Below are 18,734 nucleotides of genomic sequence, written 5' to 3'. Positions count from 1 at the left end.
TCAATTATATAAACACAATAACGCATTATGTGATTCTATGAGGCCCTCAGTGTGATTCTATGAGGCCCTATGTGATTCTATGAGGCCCTCAGCGATGGGTCTGACCCGTTTGCGGATCCACAGATGGGTCGCCCATCTGCGGATCCGCAAACGGGTCAGACCCATCGGCCGATGGGACAGATCCACAGATGGGTTCCAACATGTACGTTAACCACTGCCACTGCGTCCTTAGCCTGGTGTTGGCTTAGCGGTTAGGGTGCCGGCTTGGGATCCTAGGATCCTGGGTTCGAATCACGGTCGATCGCTGAATTAACGCCAGGGGGGTTGACTCAGCCTGTCATCCTTCCGAGGTCAGCAAATTGAGTACCAGCTTGCTGGGATGAATGATCACGGTTTGTACCCCGATTTAGAATAGGTACACCATATCCCTGCGCATCGTAAGAGCGTGACCAAGGGTTGGCGTCAGGAAGGGCATCCGGCCATAAAAACATTGCCTCAAACAGGGAACCATGATTGTCATGGGGCCCGCAAGGCTATCCCCCGCTCTAGCGGGGAAAATGGCCTTAAAACGATCATTCATTCATATATTGTACCCTCCCAACGAGGAGTTCCCAATTCCAGACTAAACACAAAGCCAACAATTTAATTGTGAAAAACAGGGTTCATTAGAGACAAACAGAGGGGGGATAGTGAAGCAATGTCACAATGAATGAGAATTCTGTTCCGAACTATAACCCCTGCGCTCATGAATAATCCCGTGGGCATACACGATCACCTCATGGCCCACACACTGTCAAATTAAAGACGGACACTGATTGGGGAAGACGAGACTGTAAGAAACGTGCTATGTTTGTGTGTGATGGTTGTGATTGAGGTGGGAGTGGTGAGCTTTCTTTTAGTGAGACGTGCCAGATCCGGGTCCGGGCTCGGGCTGGGCTTTTTGCCACGTCATGTTGTGTCCTCGCTGGCGCTGTTTCGGGGACACAGATCTGGTCCTAACTCTGTGCCTCCTCCAGTCAGGTTTCACCCTGGTGGTGATGACACTTCGTTCTCACCTTGACGTGTCTCTTGAGAAGCACTCACTGCAACCCTCATGAGCAAGCCGCTCAACTTGTCTCACATGAAGCCCAAAGCAGAAGCAGAAGTGGCCCAATCCGTGCTGTGCTCCGCCTTTTACAGACATCAGTGAGTATGCGCAGCCTCCAAGGGCTTCTTGACTTCTTGTCGGCGGGTGGAATGAATTTCACCATGTCCCTCCATGTGCCCTTTGGGCTATTTGTTTGCACCAGTCCGTGCTCGAGAGGGAAAGAAGATTAAAAGTACATACAGACAGATTCCAAAAGGGAATGATTTGGAGAATTAAGGTGTGGGGGTGGTATGGGCTTAGACACATACATAATGGCTGGGACACATTAGATTCTGCAAAAAAAAAAAAAAAACTTCAACAGGTGACCTATCAATTCACACTTAAACACTGAAACCAAACACTTATGCTATCCGTTTATTAATGAAATATATATTGTATATTACTCCTTCGATTCCATATGGCCATCCCTGCAACAATATAAACTATATATTGAAGTCGCCAGATTTCTCCGTCTGTTTGTCCGTCCCTCTGTCTGTCACACTCTTTTTGCTGGGACGCCATTACGGCACTACGTCTGGGCCGTCATTACAGCATTACGTCGAGCACTATGCTAGGCCTCTACAAACGTACACGTCATCCCGGTGTCCAGCACTCAACCCATCCCATTGCTTTGCCGATGGCAGTTGAACAACATAACCCATATATCTGACGATTTGACATCTGTAAGCGATGGACTGAATGCCAGACGTTTGGTGTCAGGATGACGGATTTAGTAAGATGGCAATGTTGCAAGATGGCGTTACATCTAGGCTCTAGGATGTCATTACAGAGTTATGTCTAGCACTAAGCTAGGCCTTTATGGTGGTGTATTATTCATGACACGATAAGAATTGCAATTTGCAACTTGAAAAGAAAGAAAGAAATGACGTAACGTCTGAAGGGAACATAAAACGAATTCACAATATTACTTTTTGGCAAATAAGTGTCCGAATTACTAAAATTAACGCTGGGTTGTTAACAGTAAACAAAATGTTTGTGGAATAATAAAAAAAGTTGCCTTATGAGGAACTTCAACATTGGAGGAAGCCTTTGGTCCCATCAAAGCTTGTGCATTGGTTGCCAACTTAAGGTTGTTTGTCCATGCTCTATATTATAAATGATGGGCGTCAAGCAAGTAAGCAGCAAATTTTTAAGTCTCATGAATGACTCAGCCAGAGTTGGATTCGAACCGCTGACGTCGCAGACTCAGAGAGGATGCTCTAACCATTATGCCACTGAATCTGGTTCAAATAAGCTAGGCCATTGTGCATTGGTAAATGCGACAATTGACTTGGAGTCTTGTTTGGCAGAATGTAGACTCTTGGAAGGACAGGACAGCATTCCCCAGGGATTCACTAAGAACCCGCTCACTATTCTTGTTTGGGACAATATTGATTTTATTGGGAAGACAACACCATGAAGTTGGCATCAAGGCTAAAAATGGCACATTTTGTCTTACATTGACTTACTTTGACCTACTCATTTGAGATAATAGGCAGGATTCCAGAATTAAACTTTCAGCAGAAGTTTGGACAAGTTGTTAGCTCTCAAAAAAACTTGTAGAAAAAGTCGTTCCTCAAGTTTGGAACAAAACACATTTTTTCGACACATTTTCACGTCTCAGCTTGCAGCCTAGAACACCGTTTAGGCTAAATGGGGTTATTGTGTATGCCTACGAAGAAAGTCAAATGGTAACCAAACACATTTGATGAATTGTGGAAAGTTATTCAGGATGTTTAGAACAACATTCCATAGTCATACATTGATAAACTGCATGTGGAGCAGGAAACAAGGTGTCATGCTCTATCTATATAAAACAAATGGCTCACATACCAAATACCAATAGGCTGTAAGACATATTAATTTTCCTTTTGTATAATCTGTATGAAAATGCATTGTGTATTAATTTATTTATGTATTTATTTATTATTATACATCTCTCAGTTAAAATTACTGTTTGTGATGTGAATTACTGTGATGCAAGCTGTGAAGAGGAACAGGTTGAGATGGTTTGGTCATGTGTTGAGGAAGGATGAAAGTGACTGGTTGAGAAGAGTGGAGTGATGGAAATGAATGTAGAAGGAAGTAGAGGACGGGGAAGACCGAGAAAGACTTGGCTAAAGATGGTGGAAGAAGAAACGCGGGCAAGGGGGTTAACAAGGAGAGATGCAGAAAATAGGGCAAAATGGAGAAGATTGTCATGGGGACCGCAAGGCTAACCCCCGCTCGAGCAGGGAAAATGGCCTTAAAATGCCTGTTGCTGTTGTTGTTGTCTCAGTTAAAATTACTCATTATTTGTGTATATCCTGTGTGTCTTTCCATGGGGTTTTTCCCAATATACTATAATGTTTACGATTTTTTTTTTTTAAACCTACAATTGTTTTTTTTTTTAATACCAAAAAATACGCATTTTGATTGGTGAATGGTAGCGACATTGGTTTCACAGAACAATTGTTACTTTACAAACTTGAAGCACCCTTATCCATCAAGGATGTGTCTGAAGTTTGGTATCGATTTGGTTGTGCAGTTCTCGAAAAGGTCTTTGAAATATAATTAACGAGCAGAAGTACCCGGCGTTGCCGGGCAAGGGAGGGGAGGAAGGAGGGAGGGCGTTTGAGGGCGGTGAGGGGGGAAGAGGGGAAGGGGAGGGGAGGGGGATATGGGAAGGGGAGGGGGATGTGGGAAGGGGAGAGGAGGGGGGGGAAGGGGAGGGGAGGGAGGGGGGCCGGGGAAGGAGAGTGATGCTGTGATGCCGATCACGAAGAAGAAGAAGCCATACTACCAACTTTGTACACTTCCGGAATTGTTTGATTTATTTGTATTCAAATGTCTGGTGCTTGTTTTGTATTTATTTATGCGAATTTGTACTTGTATATAACTGTGATTAATTTTAAAAGGCTTAGGCGCTATCGAGCAATTTTTTTTTTTTTACTCAAAAAAATCGATCTTTTTTTTTGTTTATTAAAAAAAAAAATTCCCCCCTAAAACACTCCCAGGCACTCACTGATGAACCTCTGAAAGTTTGACGAAGATCCATTCAGCCATCTCTGAGAAAAATGGGTGACACAGTCAGACAGACACACAGACAGACATCTCTCTTACATCTTACTATAATTCACCAAATGTCCGTCCGTCTGTCTGTCCGTTCGAAGGTACCACAAAAACGGCTGAACCTATCGCAACGATATTTTGGGAGGGTAATCCTAGGACCCTCTGAAGTAAAATAGGCTATATTGTTTTTCCAAGTTTTCCAATTTTCCAATTTCCAAGTTTTCCAGTTTTCCAATTTTCAATTTTTCAGTTTTTCCAAACACGATGGAATAATATTTACCGACATGAACAGTGATGTGGCTTTTGTTGAAATTATACATACCAGGAGAGAGTAGATCGACTCCTGACAAACTCCCTATATAAACGTGCGGCTCCGAAGTAACACGGCAGCGTGTGCAAAGCGACTGAGAAACAGGTGTAGCGGCCGCTTCTGTGTTACAGATTCGGTGCGCACTCTTCACATATAAACGTGCGACTGAAAAAGACGTGTAGCGGCCGCTTCCGTTTTGCAGAATTCAATCTTTTTTCAAATGGGTGCCATGTACTGTTTAGATTTTGATGATTTGCATGTGATATGATTCAACGGATGTTTATATGAATCGTTTAAAATAAAAAGCCTTCAATTTCTGATATTTTGCCTTTTCATTTGGGCTTCCCAATTGAAGCCCCGCCCAGAGGGCGGGTACCGTTGCTAGTAGTAGATAATCAGGCTAGTTATTTCATACTATGTTTGAGAATAAGCATATGTAATTGATGTATAGATGACATATGTTGAGTATTTTTAGCAGCTGTCGTCTTCCCACCAAAATGTTTGTGTCTAAGTTGACATCTTCCCCCATCCCTACATTTTGCCATGTCCCATGTAAATGTATATATTTGCTTTTTTCCACTCTATTCTCAGCATGAGCTCAATGTATTTTTCCAGCAGCAGCAATCAGCACACCATGCGATTCAACAACCATGCGATCTTGTCTCGTATAAGCAACGACACCATGCGATCCTGTCTCGTATCAGCAACAAGCTCGGCATGTGATTGGAAAGTTACCAGCCCCCCCCAGCCAATCCGCACAGCCATGTGACCCTCGGCCGATGCCGGTATCCACCTATGTGCACGTGCCATGGGTCACCGGGTGATAAATCACTCGCAACAGGAGACTATAAAAGAGAATGAGGGAACTCTCTCTCTCTTTTCTGCGGGATCTCCCTGTGGTTGTGGCTGTTATCTCCCTGGCATGGCTTCTCTCTGTGGCACTGCGGTTCCTGCCCACGTCTGCATAGTCAGTGGTGTGAAGCCTCCACGCATAACAAGGCCCCAAGTGCTAATCCCCCTGTGGATCAGGTGCCCTCCTTTCTAATATCTGTCTCGTCAACCTCCCTCTGAGTCCTGTGTCTGTGTTTTCCCGTAAGAATGTGATAAGAAATAATGAATTTCTATCTGTCGAAGTACTATGGGTGTAAGGGTTTTTTATTTATTATTCTTGGGTTATTCTGTTTCGCCGCTCGAGGCCATTTCTCTTCCTCTCCCCCCCACCCAATTTTATTGTTAACTAGCAGAAGTACCCGGCATTGCCGGGCGGGGGAGAGGAGGGGAGGGGGAAGGGGAGGGGAAGGGAATGGGGGGGAGGGGGGGAGGGGAGAAGAGGGGGAGGGGAGAAGAGGGGGGAGGGGAGAGGAGTGGGGGAGGAGAGAAGAGGGGGGAGGGGGAGGGGTGAGGGGAGGAGAAGGGGGGAGGGGAGGAGAGGGGGGAGGGGGAGGGTGATGGGGGAAGAGGAGGGGGGAGGGGGAAGGGGAGGGGAGGGGGGAGGGGAGACGAGGGGGGAGGGGAGAAGAGGGGGGAGGAGAGAAGAGGGGGAGGGGAGGAGAAGGGGGGAGTGGAGGAGAGGGGGGAGGGGAGTGGAGGGGGAGGGGGGGAAGGGGAGGGGGAGGGGGAGGGGAGGGAGGGGGAGGGGGGAGGTGAGGGGGGAGGGGAGGGGGGAGGGGAGGGGGGAGGGGAGGGGGAAGAGGAGGGGAGGGGAGGGGGGGAGGGGAGGAGAGGGGGGGAGGGGAGAAGAGGGGGGGGAAGTACCCGGCATTGCCGGGCGGGGAAGAGGAGGGGAGGGGAACGGGGGGGAGGGGAGGGGAGGAGAGGGGGGGAGGGGAGGAGAGGGGGGGAGGGGAGAATAGGGGGGGGGGGAGGGGAGAATAGGGGGGGGGGAGTACCCGGCATTCCATGTATAAACGTGAGGGAGAAGAGGGGAGGAGTGGGGGGAGGGGGAGGGGGGAGGGGAGGAGTGGGGGGAGGGGGAGGGGGGAGGGGAGGAGAGGAGAGGAGAGGGGGAGGAGAGGGGGGAGGGGAGGAGAGGGGGAGGGGGAGAGGTGAGGGGGAGGGGGAGGGGCAGGGGGAGGGGGAGGGGCAGGGGGGAGGGGGAGGGGGAGTGGAGGGGAGGGAGAGGGGGAAGAGGGAGGGAGAGGGGGAGGGGGAGGGGGAGGGGGAGGGGAGGGGGGGAGGGGGGAGGGGGAGGGGGAGGGGAGGGGGAAGAGGGAGGGAGAGGGGGAGGGGGAGGGGGAGGGGGAGGGGAGGGGGAGGGGGAGGGGGGAGGGGGAGGGGAAGGGGGGGGAGGGGGAGGGGGAGGGGGAGGGGGAGGGGAGGAGGGGAGGGGGAGGGGGAGGGGAGGGGGAGGGGAGGGGGAGGGGAGGAGGGGAGGAGGGGAGGGCGCGCGAATCGTCGAATCAGCGCGCTGTTCTGCCACCGATTCAGATTCCGTGTATAAAAAAATATGGATCTAAAGATAAAAGAAAAAAAACCTATGTGATGTGAATGGCAATGTTCCTCGCTGAAATGTGAAAAAACGCAATGGCGCGGCAAGGAACATCACGTGATCGCTCTGAGCGATCGATTGCAACTCTGCGTCGTGTCGTGGGCGTGGCCAACGTGGCCTCATGCTCCCAGGTGATTGGCGAGCTCGAGAGAGCCATAATGCGCTACGTTATGGCAAAAAATATGGATCTAAAGATGAAAGGGAAAAAAACCTATGTGGTGTGAATGGCAATATTCCTCGCTGAAATGTGAAAAAACGGAATCGCTTTTCGCTCTGAAATACGTGCGAACGCGTAACTGAGTTAATGGCGGCAAGGAACACCACGTGATCGCTCTGAGCGAATCAGCGCGCTGCTCTGCCATTCCGGTCATAATATTCCTCGCTGAAATGCGCTGAGGTAAAAATATGGTTTAAAAATATTATGAAATAAATTTTTAGGTCGACCATGTTCTTCCCAGGCTCAATGGCCATGTTTATGCCAAATATCAAGTACGTGAGCCTCTCCGTTTAGGAGTCTACCGGTAACATTACACACACACACACACACACACACACACACACACACACACACACACACACACAAACTGTGTTATATATATATAGATAAATCCGGTTTGTTAAGGAGTACCTGCATTTTCATTATTGGGGAATGGGAACTCCATAAGCACATAATTAATTGGCATATAAATCCGAAAGCGGGTAAATTGGGATTAGCACACAATTAACCCATAAAGTGCTGTATTTACTGGTTAGTAGGCCACAAATGCTTTTTTGTCATCGGCTTTTATCCACCAATTAAAAGCAAGCTTTCAGAAGTTACCCAGGTATTATACATTACAAGAAAAGTCATGATTCGTCCTTTGGGTTGATGTCAGTTTTATATTAATTTGCATACATGTGTCGGCCACGATCATGGCCCGTCGCGCTTTTTGGGTTAAGGCACCATTAGTAAAAGCAAGTCACTGACAAAGCTCTGCTCTGCTATTCCTGTCCGCGGGTTTGCCACGGTCTGTATGGTTTTAACCGCCAACACACACACAAGTTATGGGGTGAACACGGGACCCACCCCACCTAGCGGCACGTCGGTTGTTGAAGAGCCGCGACCATATTTGTATCAATTGGTTGTGAAGGTCTTTGAAATAATTAATAAATCCAACATGGCCACAAAGCTTTCCGACCAATCAGGTTCATTGAAGGAAATGCACTTGATCTGATGACTTGCAGCATTTCTGTAAAGTTTAAACTTTCGGTGTAGCTGTTTCTGAGAAATAGGAGCGACAATATTTGGTGGATAGGAAAGAATTAATAATTCCAGCAAGAACAATTGGCGTATAGTTTACAACTTAGCAATGAATAACGAATTAGTGATCAAAAGTACTTACTTGTCCACTCTACCATAGTTGGTAAAGGATGCTGCGATGGAGACCATGCATAACAGGAGAGGAGCTCCTGTCGTGGAGTCAGGAACGTTTGTAGACACAATAAGAGGAAACAAAGAGCAAAGAGAAACAGAGGTAAGGTGTATGGATAACATCGTTCAAGAAACAAAATTACAGGCCCAACGTACAGAATATCTAAATATTGAACTCTACCTGTGAGACAGGTCTTTAACCTTTGAAGATGCTCCTCTTAAACATATACTGAAACGCAAAAGAAACTTACCACTTGTTTGAAATGTAATAAAATTGTAACAGTTCAAAATAAAACAAACCAACAATTGCTAATTGAAACATTGGCATTTTATTGATGACATGTCAAGTTTTTGACCAAGATACACCATCTCGTCAGTTTGTTCGACAGTACAGAACAGCACAGGGTGCAATGTCAGTCCCTTTCAATAGCGTGTGTGGCCACCATTGTTTTGGATACAGGCAGTGCATCGTCGGCGTATACTGCCTACCAGTCTTTGGATGGATTGCTGCTGGATTCTGTCCCACTCAGTCCTCAATGTCTGAAGCAGCTCTGCCCGTGTCCTGGCCCTGCCAACTACGCGTCTCCCAAGCTCATCCCACAGGTGCTCTATGGGATTCAGGTCAGGGGAGAGCGCAGGCCACTGCATGGTGTTGATGTTCTCGCCTTGGAGAAATGCAGTGGTAAAGCGAGCAGCATGGGGACGAGCGTTGTCATGCTGAAAGGTTCTCAGTTCTGGGTGGTCTAGCAGGAATGGCAGCAGATGAGGTCGCAGGATGTTATCCACATACCGCTGGGAGTTAAGATTCCCATCCACAACCACCAGTGGCGTCCTGTACCGGCCTGATATGGCGGCCCACACCATCACACTTGGACCACCCCACCTGTTGGCTTGACGCACGCAACAATCGGCATATCGCTCGCCAGTTCTTCTCCAGACACGCTCACGCCCATCAGGACAGTCCACACAGAACCTTGACTCATCGCTGAAAGCGACCTCGTTCCACTGCGCCAAGGTCCACCGCTGATGCTGCTGGCACCATCTCTGTCGGTTGCGGCGATGGGCAGCCGTCATCACGGGGCCTCTGTATGGTCTTCTGGCAGTCAGACCATAGTCATGCAGTCGTCTTTGTGCAGTATCATTGGAGATCCGTGGGTTTGCACGCCCCGGAGTTTCTGCCGCAGTGCGGGATGCTGGACGGAATCGATCCCGCAGGTGACTTCGGACCATCTGCCTGTCCTGCCTTGCAGTGGTGACTCTTGGCCTCCCTGATCGAGGTCTGTCATCTGCAGAGTTGTGGAGGGTGTCTCTGTCCACCAGGGCCGATATCGTCTGGTGTGAACAGCCAAGGCGACGTGCCACCTCACGGTAGCTCAGTCCGCCTTGCAGCATGCCCAGGGCACGCTGCCGTTGATCCCTTGACAATCGTCAATCGTGGCATGTTGATTGAAATGCCCATTTTGCACTGGCCTTTTTAAAGCCAATATCAAGACATCACGTGCAGCTCATTAAAATTATCCCGTACCCCTTGGCTAATCACTGACAGTCAAAACGGCTGTTCAACAGCTGTGCTATGAAGTGACCATTGAAGGTTCAAGTGACCATCCGTGACCGTTTTGTCTGACAGTGAGGACACTATTGTCCACAAATAAGTTCACACATTTACTACACGCAGTGTTATTGTTGATATTTAAAGGTTTCAAAGGTGGTAAGTTTCTTTTGCGTTTCAGTATATAAACTAGAAATGTGAAGTGGTTGGCTTGCCATTCATGCATTGTACAGAATCTATACTCGTACTAAATTTATTAATGTTATTATTATTACTACTTCATCTATAGGCAATGTCTATATGGCCACAAAATGTTCCATGGAATATCTTGTATACACAGAATTGCAGAAGGAACAGCAAGCTTTATCACGTCTCCTCTGAAGAATGGAATGTTCCACCATGCAGCGCCCCCTGCTGACAACATAGTATAATGCTAACTATTACAAATATTACTTCAATTAGATATTACCTTAATAATACGGACTTTCGAAATGAGGTATGAATGATAAATGAGGCCTTTTGCGTTAGCTCTGTGTGTGTGCTTACAGTGACTCAGTTCTGTTCGCCGGGAACTTTTAACCCGCCGTTGCTGTCGTTGCGCCGTTGCTCGTCATCAGAAGGAAGTAAAAGTCTGATAATTTTACACTTACCTGTTCATGTACAAGCCTCAGATATGTCCTTGCCATCGGTGTTCAGAAGCACCTAATCCAGAAACGCAGTCCATTAAGTGGTAGTGATCCGTCGGGGGGTTTGTGTAGCAAACACCCATCTACTCAAGCCTTGCAGCAAACCACATGGTCGGGTCTTTGCAGTCCAAGCAGCTTCCCCTTCGGTGAACTGAGAAATCTCTCCAAGTCTTTTGTTGTGCAGAGGCACAGCCCCTTCTCACAGGTTCTTTTCCAAGTATTCTCAGCTTATTTCAGAAGCTTTGTGAGCCATTTAAGTAACAATACTCATCTCTTACAAATGATATCATTTACGATGTTTTGAACGCCAACGTTTCCTGGGGTTTCTGTGCATGCGCACCAAGCATTCTGGGGCTGAATACGTCATTTCAAAAGCCACGTATTGCATTTTATGGTCCCTACAACACTTTACTTTTCACATTGTGACCCACACACCAACATGCCAGGTTGACTGTGTAACAGTGCAGAAGAGCAGAGTATGTTAAGAGATCTCATAGGCCATCACCATAGACCACCACCCAAAAGGGGCTGTGTGCGAGGGCAACATGGATGTTCACATGCTCATTTCAACAACAATTCTGGGCAGTGTTGTTTCAGCCTCAATGGCTTCATCAGCAGGACAACATTGTCTCCATGAAACTTGTGTAAAATATCCCAATGAAGTGAATACTTGCTTACCCCATCCGAGAGCGTGGTAGAGAAGCCGATGTGAATCCTCCGAGCCAAATACCCTGACTACCATGTGGTACAGGTGCAGGCCTTCCACGAGCATCCAGGCAAATGTTGCCAGGTACAGGTAGTGTAGCAGCATTGCTAACAGCTTGCAACCCATCTAACAACAGGAATCACCATCATCACTTTGACCATCACCATGGCAACCATTGTCTTGTCTGTTACACCATAACCACCAGTATCTTGCCTGTCACTCCATGACTACCACTATCTCGTCATTCAACTGATAATCACTATGCCTGTCGATGGAAGCAATCAGTCTATAAGCTACTTAAGTCGTTAAAAACAATCGATTATTGTAATCACAATATTGTCGCAAGGTGAATCAAAAGGTTTTCCCCCAAACGTGAAGGAATGGTCGTGCCCGGTGTGGCACAGATATTCATCCTTTCCTGTGACGTTTCCAGTTTGTGCCACAGACACTCAGCGGTAGATGAGTTACCTGGTGCCATTGGAACATAAGTAGTTTTTTGTAGCTGAGAAACTTTTTGAAAAAAAAAAACTTTTGACTACTTATTGTAAGAGGATTAGAATGCAATGGCATTTGGCCTGACTATGAATTACTTCGTTGGAAAATACACAAGGTGTACATACATGTGCAGGTGAGTCTCTGGCACAGGTACATGTAATAGTTGGGTACGGTCAGTGGTAGGTTGCTTAAAAAAAAAAATCGGTAACAAGATTGCCGAAAAAGTATTTAAACATGGGTGTATGTTAAAAATAATTAATTCCTTAATTTTACTTGTGTTGATTAGATTTTATGAGATTCACATCAGGCATTTAAGCTGGAATGTCAATCTTTTGGCTTTCCTTATTTCCCCAAATTGCTCCTGCTTTTCATTCTAACCGAAGAGCTTGGTTGTAAAATATTGGATTGCTATAAACAACCTATCCACATTAAAAGATAATGTTTGTCCTGTAATATGAAAGTGTAAATGAAAGTGTACCCCTCTTCCTTATACCATGTATCCTTCCATTCATTGCATTTCACGGCAGTGTTGTGGGAGCCATTTTCTGATCATGTGATCAAACCATTGCAATTGTTTTGCATATGATGTTAGGAACACTCTCCCTGCCCAAATGCTTCCACAAGTCATCATTATGTAATCTGTCTCATCTGGCTACGCCAAGGATGCAGCGCGGGATCCTCGTCTCAAACTTTAGAAGTTTCTGCACCAGCTGTTTAGTAAGGACCCATGCTTCACACACGTAAAGCAGAATCAGTATAGTATTATGGAGGGCTACAGGAATGCTTTGTACCTTGTGGATACAGATTTCAAGTTACACACGGTCTTCTTCAAACTCGCAAAAGCTCTGCTTGTACATGAGATTTCACAATTATTGTCATAGGGCATGCAGTGAGTGCTTCCGAGTTACTAGAAGTCCTATTGGTCAATTACCTGATCATTGTTGTGCAGACCGGAAGATCTACAGGACTACCTTCAATTCTATAGACAAGATGATGATGATGATGATGATGATGTTCATATTACTTTGGAATTTTGTTTCATTCACCACTATTCTTTTGGTCTTCTTTATATTCATTGTTAGTCCCTAGTTCCTGGCAGTGTATTGGAGGTTTGTGTCTAGCATCACATTGTCCTACTCAGATGACGTCGGAGTAACAGTATTGGAGTAGTCTAGGACTCTAGGTGGTGGTTGATGACTTCTCTTGTCAACATACAGTATATGCTATAGTGTCACTCAGTGACCTCAAAATGACATTCTCCAGATACAGAGCAGAGAGCACAGGACTTCATTTGCACCTGCATTGACTTTGAACCGATGCACCATCATGAAGAGTAAATGCAAATAAACTCGATCTCCTATACTAGAAACATGAAGGCAGCCATCTCTTGCCTTTTTGAGCCCTGATTGGCTGAAACAAGTTTTTCAGGCCAAACTCGGGCTGGCTTCTTTGTAAACCCAATTGAATCGATGGCTCTTGATGCTTTCTTTCTTTTCCTTCTTGTGTATGACAAATTAAACCTCACATATGTACAGTAAGTCTAAATTGGACAGCCATTGTCTGTTGTTAGGTGGATATCCCTAAATCCTTCATCAATTTTCCATAGATGACACTCATTCACAATGTGATGAATAGTCTGATCTGGGTGACCACAATCACGTACTTTGACAGGTTAATAAGTCTTTTAAATTCCATTTGTGGAGGTGGTGTGATGTCCTTGCATGGAGAACACGGATCCTGTTGAGCGCAGACCGTTGTTTCTGGGGGAGGCCGAAACCTGGAGGCTCTTCTTTTGGATCACTCACCAGTTCTTTGTTACTCCCACATGGGAAGCAAAAAGCTTCGAAAAGCGAAAAAAGCGAAAAGATGATTAAGCAATCAGTTCTTGTCCGTGCATTCTGTCTCATGATGTGTCTGTCTGTCTTAGGAAACTAACTGGAGTCATACATATATACTAGTCTGTCTTATGAGTTTGAATCAGTTCATGTCCATCTGGTGAAATGATATTCCAGCCATAATTGGTTGAATTGCAATCCCTATCCAATAATGGTTTTCTCTGCAACCGCTTGTCCGACCGATATAAAACTTGAAAAATAGGAAGAACTCCTCATGGAAAATATTTTATTTCTATCTCTGACTTCATGTCAGCCTGGTGTTGGGCTAGCGGCTAGGGTGCCAGCTTAGGATCCTAGGATCCTGGGTTCGAATCCCGGTCAATCGCTGAATTAACGTCAGGGGGGTTGACTCAGCTTGTCATCCCTCCGAAGTCGGCTAATTGAGTACCAGTTCACTGGTAATTCCCTGTTTGTCGTAAAAGGCGACAAACAGGGTTGGCGGCAGGAAGGGCATCCGGCCGCAAAACATTTCTTTCAAAAAGGGGACCAAAAAACAACAACAACCACGGTCCCCGAAAAAGGCCAACCCCCGCTTGCGGGGAAAAATGGCCTCTAAAGGTGTTTTTTTTTTTTTTAATCTCTGACTTCATATGTCACATAGTGGCAGCCATATTGGATTAAAGTGAAACATTTGGACATCATTTCTTTCCGAAACCGCCCAACAATTATTTTTTTTCAAACTTGGCATATGTTATATATGGTGATAACGACGACATAATCAGTGAAGTGGTATTCCAGCCATAAACGATTGAAATTAAATATTTGTCTGAAAAATTAGAAACTTCATATATCTGATCTATGACCCGATGTGAGTGAAGAATTTAATTTATGATGTACATGCCTCATGCCAATAAACTATGTGACATAATAGGGTGCGTGGATGATAAGGGTATATTGGCCATAATATTAGTGTGTTCAGTTAACGATGGTATTTTTGTTCATAATGAACTCGCGAGGCGAGACTACGAGTGCCGTCCTAGTTGACTAATGTCATCACATTGCCAAATGCAGCTCCTGATGCTGTGAACCCCGTGCAAATCCCATATACTACCATATATGGGCCCATTGTCTATTAGAATGTCCTAGTAATTCATACTAAGGCGTTTGCCAAACTTAACTTAAATGTGACTTATGGGCAAACTTAACAAGAGGATTAGATTAATTGCGGGCGGGGGGGGGGGGGGGGGTGGGGGGTGGGGGGAGGAGCATTAAAAAAAATTGGACTCACTAACAAGTAAATAATGTCATATCTATTTCACAACATACGATGGACCGACAAAGGCAAGACATGGTTTCCTCCACAGCAATTATGGGAAACTAACCGGAGTCAAATTCACTCCTTCGTTATTTTCTTCATCCAGCGATGTAAAGTGAAAGATTAGACCATGATCAGATGTAATCATTCACAATTTTTCGAATTGGCCTTTCAATTTATGTGAAATTGCTGGATGGAACCATTTTTAAAAAATCCACATTGATAAACGAAACTCACCGTGCCTGGAGACAAATGACTACCGGCTAGTAGAGTCCCCTCTGCCAGGAGCAAGGCCAATGACAGGTTACCATGGATGAGGTAGCGCTCACTGTGCAGGCTGGATGCAGAGCTGTCAAGGAGAAAGAATATTAACAAACTCCAGTAACTGAGATCCTGTGCAGAGTGTGTTTTTCTCATGTATCAGGTTATGTTGTCTTTTTCCACCTGTGCGTAATCTGAGTCACTTGGAAGGACTGGACATTTTTATTTTTGTCCAGATTGAGCAAGCGTTACAAGTTTGAATTTACTGCGTTCATGTCTGTTGATCTGATAGTATGAAAGTTTTTGTAGACCCATCCAAAAATGTTTTGTTTAATACAAGGGTCTATTGCTTACGGAGAGAGCATATCCTGTGTAGGTCTGATTAAAGGGATTCGGCACAGGCCGGTCCTTCACACGAGTGATGTATCGTTCCACTCAGGGTGGAGTAATCAGCAAAACGCTAAAGTTGAGTTTCAACAGAATAAGATGAACGATTGCTATTGATTAAGAATAATGTAAGTCGTAAGACACAGCTTTATGGAACCCCAGCCTGAAGGGAAAGATCATGGGAATGGACACCATCAAAGGCCTCCTCCTGTTTCCCCTTGTAGAGGAAATTTGACAATCACGTGAGCAGGGGGGCTCAAGGCCAATGAATTGCGTCGGATGTTAGAATGTTAACCGATAGGCCAAGCCTGGCACACATGTTCCAGAATGAGAACATGCATGCCAGGCTTGGTTCAACATGCGTCCATTAATTCAGCCATGTACGGTGGTGATGGGTGGCATATGATGGAGCAATGAGGTTAACCATGGAGGATAAGGATTATGGACACTTGAATATTAAATGCACATATTCAAGCTGAAAGCAACAATGCAGATAATCATCAATATAATATTATAATGAAAATAGACTTGCGGATTAAGGGGTTAATTAGTTGATTAGTTGTATCCCATGAACTGGGTTTTGGAGAAAATTTGCCTGTTGAGCCAGAACCTTCACAGGGTGAGTATCATGTGTGGGTTCTCTCAACCTCTCCACAGAAGTCCTCAGCCAGAGTCCCGACATTGTCCGGAGTTATTTGGACCACCCCAGCCAGCCAAAGGAGAAACTGGTCCCGTGATCCTGGGGACATCAGCATCAAGATTCATGCCCGGATTGGTTGGAGGCACACCTCACAGCATGGTGTGTCGGAAAATAGTTGCCTGCTCATCCCACCAAATGTAGGCAAAGGCACCTCGCTCGGCTCAGCTAGGCCTAAATCACCCCCAATGGATGTTTTAGCACCCTGCCCACTACCCCCCCCCCTCCACCTCCCGCAACCCCACATTTTCTTACCCTTTTTTCCTTCTGCGTGCCCAATTACCTCTTGAGAGTGTCTATGTCGATAGCGATAGGATAAGGTAGGCGAGACCGAAATCTTTATGCTTGATTGTGATTTATTTTACGATCAGAACAGCTTCTTCTTCATATTCATTTGTTTTTATTACAGGATCCGGATATTATAATTTTTAGAACTCAAAAGTGGTTCTTCGCCATTGAATGATAGGGCCAAAAACGATATGTAGCATGATATTGTTATGTAGAAGGGTGGTGGGGGGAGGCGGGAGGAGGGGGAGGTCCATTGCCAGACTGTGGTAAGTGTAGTAAGGCCCATGTGTTTTGAGTACCAGTTAGATTGCCATGTAACAGGGACCTGTCAGGTTAAGTCGTTGTTACATGTGACACTGAGGAGGTAGCGTATGTAATTTATAGACAGGGAAGATCTTAATTTGCGGGTGTGAACACTTCATGTGGTAGGCGGGTCTAGTAGGTGAGAACTTCTCATGAGAGAGGCTCACATCTGTCTGACCAGTGTGTGTCAGCCATGGCGATGTAATGTGCTGTGGAGCCGGAAGTGCCATCCTTCAATTTTTTTTTTTATAGGCGCTGCACCCGTGGGCGGGACAGCCAGGGAAGAGAACTCCACCTGGGAGATGGAGATTGCCAGAGACCATGCTTGTGGAAGGAGGGATCAGGAGAGATCGGGGGACGAAGAAGAAGAGGGCTCATTGTTGAGAGAGGAGATCACAAAGGCTTTGTGTGGAACCACCGTTTAGAGGCCATTTTTCCCCGCAAAGCAGGGGTTGGCCTTTTCGGGGACCGTGGTTGTTGTTGTTTTTTGGTCCCCTTTTTGAAGCAATGTTTTACGGCCGGATGCCCTTCCTGCCGCCAACCCTGTTTGTCGCCTTTTTACGATAAACAGGGAATTACCAGTGTACTGGTACTCAATTTGCCGACCTCGGAAGGATGACAGGCTGAGTCAACCCCCCTGGCATTAATTCAGCGATCGACCGGGATTCGAACCCAGGATCCTTGGAATCCTAAGCTGGCACCCTAGCCGCTAGCCCAACACCAGGGACCAGGGACCAGGGATTTTTAAAAATTGATCTTCACAAACGGCATTCCATGTGTTGTTGGAAGTTTCTGCAGTTCCTTGTGTTCTTCTCTGGTCCAACAGTTCAGCAGATTCGCGATGAATAATGGTCAGATTGACGAACTGGTGAAACGACTTGTCCAGCTGTTCCTTCTGCACGGAACTGATCACGGAGTTTTGGAGTGGAGTAACTGTGGTTTTGACCCTTGGATTGACCCAAGCTGGGTTCACCCTGTGTTGATGGAGTGTGGAGGAAAACGGAGGGCACCCCTAGGAGGCCTTGCTTAAAGGACAAAGAGGACCACGAGGCCTGGTTGAGGAGGTGGATCATCGCTGGCATTCAACACCAAACACAATCTTCATCAAGCTTGTTTTGGCTCTTGGGAGCTATCGTCCCGTACCTGGTTCCCAAAGTGGCCTATTTTGAGTTTGGCGTCCACCCTGTGCGACAGATAAGGGAAGTCGTGCCTACAATTGTTTTGTTGCATGTGTGTGATCTGTGGCACCTAGCTGGTTGGAATTGTTTCATTTCTCAATCGTTGTACATAAGTTTGAATATTACCATTTACCTCTGTGTCCATTTGACTCACTTGATTTGTTTGGTTTTTCTTTATAGTGACTTATTACCCTCTTCCCTGTTTACTTTACAAAATAAACCCACTTAAAAGGTAAGAAAACCTGTTTCAGCTATCTGTCTGCTTTCCGTGTGCATGTGCCGTCATTATTTCGGCCAAATTGAAGCTCCTTGGAGAACGGTAAATTTAGAATAAATTAATTTAACGCAGTGCAATAAAAGATTGTTCGGTCCATCTCACGAGTCCAACTCAGCGCTGAGGTTCCTGTTTTAACGGGAGCTACAGACGTGACAATGTTTCAAAAAGTTGTGGATTAATTCTGACAAAACTTGGTGGATGAGTTGGGTAAGTGACAAGAACAAGCCGATTAGATTTTGGTTCAGGTCCAGATCCAGATCCGGCCTATCAGTGGGATACAAAACGTAACCTGTTCAGCCTGGTGGAGGTGTGCTCTCGACCGAGTGCCGTCTAGTTGTTGTTACCTCCGCCACCAAAGGTGGATGGAGGTT

General features: G+C 46.0%; 1 protein-coding gene across 1 annotated transcript in view; it reads right to left on the bottom strand.

The window, feature by feature from the left end:
* The window catches only part of ADGRD1 (adhesion G protein-coupled receptor D1), a 75,893-nt gene that overhangs the window by 15,957 nt on the left and 41,202 nt on the right, over positions 1 to 18,734 (bottom strand). The window contains exons 16-18 of the mRNA XM_078780366.1: positions 15,210 to 15,321; positions 11,300 to 11,453; positions 8,358 to 8,424 (exon numbers count right to left, since the gene is read on the bottom strand). Of these exons, the coding sequence (XP_078636492.1) occupies positions 8,358 to 8,424; positions 11,300 to 11,453; positions 15,210 to 15,321 (333 nt within the window). The remainder of the gene's footprint in view (positions 1 to 8,357; positions 8,425 to 11,299; positions 11,454 to 15,209; positions 15,322 to 18,734) is intronic.

This window comes from Myxine glutinosa, chromosome 6, assembly GCF_964187855.1.
Source record: "Myxine glutinosa chromosome 6, kmMyxGlut1.1, whole genome shotgun sequence".
Taxonomy (NCBI): Eukaryota; Metazoa; Chordata; class Myxini; order Myxiniformes; family Myxinidae; genus Myxine; species Myxine glutinosa.
This window is presented reverse-complemented; position numbering and strand designations above follow the sequence as displayed.